The 8,411-nt window shown below is 32.6% G+C and overlaps 2 protein-coding genes across 2 annotated transcripts; both read left to right on the top strand.

Annotated features, from left to right (window-relative positions):
- The first annotated feature begins 544 nt into the window (after positions 1-544).
- LOC108764015 (uncharacterized) lies at positions 545-2,359 on the top strand. The gene is made up of 5 exons (XM_018512002.1): positions 545-962; positions 1,042-1,249; positions 1,446-1,581; positions 1,655-1,888; positions 2,226-2,359. The coding sequence occupies exons 1-5, from the start codon at positions 829-831 to the stop codon at positions 2,357-2,359; spliced, it is 846 nt and encodes a 281-aa protein (XP_018367504.1). The 5' UTR covers positions 545-828.
- Positions 2,360-5,209: 2,850 nt separating this feature from the next.
- Positions 5,210-7,764, top strand: Cdk9 (Cyclin-dependent kinase 9). Its single transcript, XM_018512062.1, has 7 exons — positions 5,210-5,386; positions 5,629-5,713; positions 5,916-6,018; positions 6,206-6,372; positions 6,749-6,987; positions 7,064-7,211; positions 7,441-7,764. Exons 1-7 carry the CDS (start codon positions 5,280-5,282, stop codon positions 7,747-7,749), a joined length of 1,158 nt encoding a protein of 385 aa, XP_018367564.1. The 5' UTR covers positions 5,210-5,279; the 3' UTR covers positions 7,750-7,764.
- The last annotated feature ends 647 nt before the right edge of the window (positions 7,765-8,411 follow it).

Here is an 8,411-nt window from a genome sequence, read left to right as displayed (position 1 = left end):
TATCTTTAACTAGCGACAGCCAATGGCAGGACAATCTTGGAAGAAAGAGTGGTACTCATTGGCTATCGTTAGTTAACAATAGCGATAATTGTCGATAAAACGTTTAAAGAATCCCATAACAATTGTCCTGCCATTGATTATCGCTAGTTAACGATAACGACAATCATCGATAAGACGTTTAGAGAATCCCGCTACTGAACTTCTTGCATGATTTGTCTTTTCTCTTTTTCTCTCCAACGTGTAGTGAAAAGGAAGAAAGATGAATCATGCAAAAATTGTAACTAAAAAGAACAGACCTAAATTCTCTGCTGTGAAATACAAATTCATGACTTTTTAAACAAATTCACTATTTTATTGACAAATTTTGTCATTGCTTTAAAAAGACAAATTAGCTACGTTAAAAACATAAATTATTTTCTTATACTATTTTTTGTTTTAAAAACAGTAAATTTGTTTTTAAAGTAGTGAATTTGTGTTTTGCAGCAGAGAATCTGTTTTAAAGTAGTGAATTTGTGTTTTACAGCAGAAAATTTGTTTTAAAGTCGTGAATTTGTATTTTAGAGCAGAGAACTTGTTTTAAAGTAGTGAATTTGTGACCTCAGCGCATTCTTGCATCGCAGTATTTCATGGCTGCGACAGATTTTCTAACCTCAATAGTCATTAATTTTAATGTTTAATATCTCGATTTGCGGGACAGAGTGACACTTTTTTCTTGTAAATTTTTGTTTTTTACGCAAAAACGCATCGATTAAGTGTATTTTTGTCAAAATTCGAGTTGAGGGAGCTCTTCTTAACATTTTCCTAAACGCATCTTAACATTTATTTAAAATGGATGACGAAGAAATAATACAATTGCGTGCTCTGAAAGAACACCTCCTGAAAAAGATTATTTACTTAGAAGACAGGTTGAAGGAGAGAGATCAAGAAGAAAATGGACGCAAAAAATCAATCAATTTCAATACGTAATTAAGTTATAAATATAAATGCGTAAATTTTTTAATTTGTTCTATGGATAAACTACGATCTTATGGATGATTGTAGCACGCTGCTTCCTGATGATGATTACAAACTGTCAGAATCCTTATCTACCAAGTACAAAGCTAACTTATGTGAAGTTACAGCTCAAGTGACAGGAATAACATTCGAAAATGTCGATAGAAAGTTGTTACGTGATAATATTTATATATATGTAGCTAAAGTAATAACAAAAACCATTTCCTTTGATATTGAATTAATAGTGATTTTGAAGGTATACATAAGAAGGATTAGGACTGCGTTTGAAAGTATCATCTGTATATCGTTTTATCCTTGTTGTTCATCCATTGTTAAACAAAGATAAGATGATACATAGGAGTATCCAGGTGATATTTCCAAACGCAACCTACAAAATACATAATTCTATGAGCAACTATTTTTTTTTATTTATCTCAATTTCTTTTTTTTAGAATTTAAGTGATGATTTCAATATCAAGAACATAATATGTTATTTCAACAAAAATATCCATGATAGTTATATATTGGAAATATCCCCTTGGTTTCAGAAAATTACAAATATGAAAAACTTTTCTCTTCTTATGTCCGGTAAGTAATCACAATAAGATTATTACAATGATCATATAAATTATTCATCAGTAAAAGCTGTATTTCTTTTTAGCACTTTCTGATTACAATACAAAGAATATCTTTAGATCTAAAATTCTACATAGTTTAGAAATACAGAAATATGTAAACTTTGAACAATGTACTCAGGAAAATGGAGGTATATTAGTACATGTACATTCATCTGTAGATATAGAGAAAAGCTATGTGATATTTCAATGGTCAATGAAATTTTTGGAGCTGACGTGGCAGATTGAACATTTCTTTACAGTAAAGTCTACAGACATAGGTAAAAAATTGTTTATTTCTTAGCATTGTTAAATGAAAAAGAAACTATTGTGACGATTTTGATTAAACTTTGATTAACTTTATCGACAATTAATATAAATTTAATTGTCAAATAATATCTCCAATATTTTGCAAATATATAGAATTGTTAATTTTTTCCCATTTAATATATACACATATGCACACGTACATTAGATTAAATTAGGGACTACAAATTATATAATAAAAATTTTGTAATTTCCGATTAAGTTGATCGTTAAAGTTAATTATGGATTTGATCAAAATTATTCTATAAATGATAAATACTGTTAATTAATTTAGAAACTGAATTGATTTAGGAATGGAATTTTCTGAAGAAAATTGTTCTTTATTAAAAGAATTTTGCAAATTTAACTTGACGGAAAACAGTCTTGTAGAATTGTGGGAGAAATTGTGCATCGCTATTGATACTTATGCTGAAAAAAGTTCCTAATAAATTATCTTAAAGTAACTTTATCTTTAATTATTATCTTCACTTATATTTAATTATTATTTCTAATTACTTATCTTAAATACTTATCTTTAATTATGAGATACTAATGATTATATTTATTATTCCAATATTTGAATAGTATTTAAATATTTGATCAATAAATTTATATAGTTCTGGGTAAATCTTATTAATATAAGCCTCTGCCCCTATCTTCAAGGTTGATAAAATTAGGCCTATTTGATACAATCGTGCAAGAAATTAACGAATCTAGCAAAAAAAGGGTAATTATTTAGAATATCTACTTTACCTATGATATTAATGAAATTAGGCTCATTCGACACGTTTTCATTCAAAACCAAAGAATCGGGCAGAACAACGTCTGTCCACTAAGGCTCAGTTCCACAACTTACGGTTAACTCTTAACCGAAGTTCAATTTGTTTTTCATCTCTTTCCAATTCTTGAATTGAGAGATAATGAATAAGTTGAACCTCGGTTAAGAGTTAACCGTGAATTATGGAACTGGGCCTAACTTACGCATTAAAGAGATATTATGTCCATTCTAGAATAAACCATTAAGGTGCGATTTCACGCTGACGCTAGACGCTCATTTTCAGCGTCAAAACAGGTCACGTGATCAAAATTGACGCTTGGTATTCGTCAATTTTGATCATGTGACCTGTTTTGACGCTGAAAATGAGCGTCGAGCGTCAGCGTGAAAAGGCACCTTTAGTAATAAATCAGAAGTTAGAAGCTAAAAATTGACCAATCACAAATATAAGAAGAATAATTGACCAGGATTGGTCAATTTTTAGCTTCTGACTTCTGATTTATGACTAATGGCTTATTGTAGAAGGCCCATAAAGCCGTGATCAGACTATGCATTGGAAATTGAGATCGAGATTAAAATTGAAGATTGCTTAATCACACTATAAATTGTATCTAACAGCAATTAAGATTGAGATTAGTAAGAATATCGGATAGCTAGAATCACACATAACAAAAATTATTGAATACACATTTAATTGCACTCACACGTTTTAATTGTGCTGTGTTTGTGCCTTTATAACTTATTATTTGTACACAATACATTAATTGGTGAGGTCAGTCACGTGAGATTAGTCATATGACTGAAATACTGAAAGCTTATTAGACCGGAATCAGACTATGCATTGAAGATTGAGATTAAAGATTAAAGATTGAAGAATGAAATTTCACCAATGAGGACAAAGAAATTTTGGTTCCTTTGGTTCTGATTGGTCAAATTTCAATTTTTCAATCTTCAATTTCATTCTTCAATGCATAGTCTGATTCCGGCCGTGATCAATCGGGACCACCCCGGAACTTTGTAGTCTCAAGCGCTGTGAGTGGCTCGTGTCTAATTGAGCCGTGTCCAATTGGGTGCCACCCCAAAGCTCCTAGGCACCTGGTTGCTGTGATTGGTGGTGCCCAATCGAGCCGTGATCAATCGGGATCACCCCTACAAGATCTGACTAAAAATACCGGCCAAAGTGTAAAGAAACAACAGTCTGAATCTATAGACCTGTTCTTTTTGGCTGAACTTTTGCACCCGTTTATCTTTCTTCCTCTTCTTTCCTCCCGAAGAGAAAAAGAAGAAAGATGAACTGGTGCAAAAGTTCAGCCAAAAAGAACAAGGGATCGATTCTGTATCTTGAAACGAAGTGAAAATTACAAAAGTGAACAAATTTACTAGAATACTGATAATTTCATTGGTCAACACCTAGTAAATTTGCTCACTTTTGTAATTTTCACCTCGTTTCAAGATACAGAATCAATCCCCTGCAGGCCTTATGACTACGTTTACACGCACTGGTAAAACCGTTTTAGTAAGTCCGGATCTACAATAGATGTTTTAAGCTTTAAGCCGCAAGAAATTGACCAACTACATTCGAATACGAGGAGAATAATACATTGCGATTCGTTCATTCCTTATGGCTTAAGGCTTAAAAATCTATTGTAGATCCGGGGTAAAAACCGTTTTAGTTAATACCGGTTGTTAATGCCTGTTTACACGATTAGGCGTATTTTATCCCCAGCAAAAGTAAAGTAGCTTTATAAAACCTGAACGGACAAACCTAAGACAAAATATCCTTTGTCTAATTACCTTAACGTCTAAAGTTGGTAATATCGAATTTTGATACGTAAAACCGATTGAATACCGTTTACACGGCTTTCTTAAAACAGTTCAGTAACGCCAAACCTGTTTCAGAAGAGGTTTGGATTTACTAAAACGGTTTTAATAACATCGATATTAAGGAACGTTTACAGGACATTTAACACCGGTTTTAACTAAAACGATTTTTACTAAAACGGTTTTATCAGTGCGTGTAAACGTAAGTCACTGTACACTGCTGTTCATTAATCGAGTCCCTCGAGTGTAGGAGGGTGGAGAAGTTTGTAGGATAAGCGCCATCTCATCTACACCCAAGTGCGACTAAAGTGAGACTCGATTATGGAACAGCAGTGTACAAGGACCTGAACGCAGCCATTTTCTAAAACGGGACTTAAGGCCTGCGCACAATAGAACAAATATTAGGAACTGAAATAAATATAAAAGTTTTAACCTATCAGATATCAGTTATACCGGGATACACGGTTTCTGATAGGTTGAAATCTTAATATTTATTCCTGTTCCCGATATTTTCTCCATTGTGCGCAAGGCCTTATTTTGACGCCAAAAATGAGCGTCGAGCGTCGGCATGAAAAGGTACCTTTACTACGTATTCTCTGACACTCGACGCTGTTATGTAAAGGCACCTTAAACAAATGCACCCCATGATGAAAAGCATCTCATGTCAATCCTTTCCACCCTAGCTTTGCCGTCTTGATTAGTCTAGCTAGAACCATCTTGAGTTCGCCTATTGTAAGTGTTATGTTAGTAGATACATATATGCGATTACAATGAATACGAAAGAAAAGGAAAAATACATCGAGGAATTCGATTTTCCATATTGCGACGAATCTTCCAAGTATGAAAAAGTTGCGAAAATTGGCCAAGGAACTTTCGGGTAAACAAAAATCTTATGTTTAGATTATGCGATGTTTAAGGTTACGGCCGATTATAGAAAGATTTCTCCACGATTTGTCTGATCTAGATATTTTTTCAATAACAATTATTCATTTAACAATCAAGTAAGCATAATCGTACTCTTCAGATTTGAGGTGTGAGGAGAGTATTCTGAATAAATATCGCGTCTGCTTTAAATTTTCTAATTTGTATTGTATGTATGTGTATTCTCTTTTTTTATAGAGAGGTATTTAAGGCTAAGGACAAAAAAACAAATAAGAAATTTGTCGCAATGAAGAAGGTACTAATGGACAATGAGAAAGAAGGAGTAAGTTTGTTTTATATTGTATAGTATATCATTTAATTCTATGATTGCCAAAATGTTGCTTTGAAATGGTGTGCTATAAATTTTTTATTAATGCTTGTGTTAACATAATCTTTATATTAACGCAAATGTATCCTTTTACTCTATTTAATATTTTTTTTTAATTTATAATTTGTTATACGTGTATATTAAAATCTTGTTACAGTTTCCTATTACGGCATTACGTGAAATAAAGATATTACAATTGCTGAAACATGAGAATGTAGTTAATCTCATAGAAATTTGCAGGACACGTTTAATATTAATATGTACACGTAGGAGTTTACTCTTTCACTAGATAGAATACCTTTCAATATGTAAAAAAAACTACAGCTATAAATATCCAAAAATGTTTGAATTATGAAAAATTATTTTATAAGCAGCGTTAAATAGTAATTGAAACAATTGGTTTTGACGTTGTATTATCTAATTTAATTAATTTCATAATGTTTTCAGCCACTCAGTATAATCGATATCGGTCTACTTTTTATCTGATATTTGATTTCTGTGAACATGACTTGGCTGGTTTGTTGTCAAATGTAAATGTGAAATTTAGTTTAGGTGAAATAAAAAAGGTTATGCAACAGTTACTAAATGGTCTTTACTATATACACAGTAATAAGGTGAGAAAAGATTTAACTTATCCATTTTACATCCCTTTAAAGGTGTCAAGTTCTAAAAAAGTTTAATCAGTATTTGTTAATAGAAAGTAAAAAAAGATTCAGGGTTATTTTCCATCAAAATATGACAATAATCTTTACATATTTCATATTTCATCAATCTGCATGTGTGCATGTACATTTATCTTTAAATATTTTAATATTCTTGTTATATGCATAATGTAATATTTAAAAAAATTATATTAGTTTATTAAAACGACGATGGTGTGGTTTGTCATGGTCATAGAATAAAAGTTATTTAGTGATATGATCATTAATTGTTGGTATTGACATTGTTACAATAATTATTACATTCAGCATCACATTTAATTTTTCACAGATTTTACATAGAGATATGAAAGCCGCTAATGTTTTAATAACAAAGAATGGCGTATTAAAATTAGCTGACTTTGGTTTGGCACGAGCATTCAGTGCAAAAAATGGCCATTCGAATCGTTATACCAATAGAGTTGTTACTCTTTGGTACCGACCACCAGAGCTCCTACTTGGTGACAGAAATTATGGACCACCAGTGGATTTATGGGGCGCTGGCTGTATAATGGCAGAAATGTGGACAAGGTTTACATTATTTTATGATTATGTTCTTGCTTGTGATTTTTGTTCGCGTAATATACTTTGTCTTTCAAATCTGCAGGTCTCCTATAATGCAGGGAAGTACCGAGCAACAACAGCTTATATTAATTTCACAATTGTGTGGCTCGATAACGACCGAGGTATGGCCTGGCGTTGAAAATTTGGATCTGTTTACCAAAATGGATCTTCCCAAGGGGCAAAAAAGAAAGGTAAAGAGTGTGCGAAAATCGCAAATTCCATTGCATAATATTTTAAGGAAACAATGTGACTAGTGACATGACTATAAACAAATACTTAATTTAAAAATTTCATGTAAATTGGTATTCTATTCAGTCAATTAAACGTACGTTGAATCAGACGTAACACATTTTTATATTGCATTTTAAATTTTGAGTCAGTCAATAAATGATATTAATTGATTAATGATTTTACATATAGGTCAAAGACAGACTGAAGCCATATCTGAAGGATCCTTATGCCTGTGACTTATTGGATAAACTTTTAATACTCGATCCTAGCAAAAGATGTGACTCTGACTCCGCGCTAAATCATGATTTTTTCTGGACTGATCCAATGCCATGCGATCTCAGCAAGATGCTGGCGCAGCATACTCAGAGCATGTTTGAATATCTGGCACCACCAAGACGACCTGGTCATATGCGACATCCGCATCATCAAGTACCTGGAGGACCAGCCAAACCTAGTTCCAGTATGGCCGATAGTGGCTATCAGGATCGTGTCTTTTAATATTTATTTCTATTCATATATTATATACCTGTATATATATATATATAATTTTTACGTGTGTGTGTGTGTATGTATATATGTCATGTGTGATATATGAGGAGCGTTCAAATTCAAATTATAATTGTGTATCCAGATAATGAGGTGTGCACGTCACTTTAGAATGTATAGAATTCGTTTCAAATTACACATGAAGCGCATGATGTATCATTGCATCCTCCTTTACTATTCGGTGAACAACAATGACAAATGATACGTCATGGCGCTTCATGCGTAATTTGGAACGCACCCATACTCTCTTGAAAAAATTTGTAGACCTGATTTGTGCCAGGGTAACCTAATGTCTGGGTAATCTTCGGTAAAAGCAACAAACATAAGCGAATTGAGATTGAGCCAAATGTAGAACAATGCACAACAATTACGTTGGAGAAAGGCTTTCAGAGAAGGCTGACGACAATGCCAAGTCAATATGAATCACATCCCTGTCATTCAAGAATATATATTGCAGTGGTAATGGCAGAAAATGCTGACTGAATTGATGAGTTTGTTCATTCTGATCGTTGCATGCATTGTCTCAGATGAACTTTGTTCTACCAAACTTTGCATCTACCAATTTTTTTTCGAGAAAGTACAGAAGTTCCAGAGTTCCATCACATGATATAGCC

The sequence above is a fragment of the Trachymyrmex cornetzi genome, unplaced genomic scaffold, assembly GCF_001594075.2.
Source record: "Trachymyrmex cornetzi isolate Tcor2-1 unplaced genomic scaffold, Tcor1.1 scaffold392, whole genome shotgun sequence".
NCBI classification, from domain to species: Eukaryota; Metazoa; Arthropoda; class Insecta; order Hymenoptera; family Formicidae; genus Trachymyrmex; species Trachymyrmex cornetzi.
Note: the sequence above shows the minus strand (reverse complement) of the source record. Positions and strands in the feature narration are given on the sequence as shown.

Bases quoted from the DNA above. Each gene is read 5' to 3' on its own strand.
- LOC108764015 (XM_018512002.1), top strand. From the start codon at position 829: ATGGATGACGAAGAAATAATACAATTGCGTGCTCTGAAAGAACACCTC. The intron at 963-1,041 runs GTAATTAAGTTA...GGATGATTGTAG, and splicing joins AAATCAATCAATTTCAATAC to CACGCTGCTTCCTGATGATG. The intron at 1,889-2,225 runs GTAAAAAATTGT...GAATTGATTTAG, and splicing joins AGTAAAGTCTACAGACATAG to GAATGGAATTTTCTGAAGAA.
- Cdk9 (XM_018512062.1), top strand. From the start codon at position 5,280: ATGAATACGAAAGAAAAGGAAAAATACATCGAGGAATTCGATTTTCCA. The intron at 5,387-5,628 runs GTAAACAAAAAT...CTTTTTTTATAG, and splicing joins ATTGGCCAAGGAACTTTCGG to AGAGGTATTTAAGGCTAAGG. The intron at 6,988-7,063 runs GTTTACATTATT...TCAAATCTGCAG, and splicing joins ATGGCAGAAATGTGGACAAG to GTCTCCTATAATGCAGGGAA.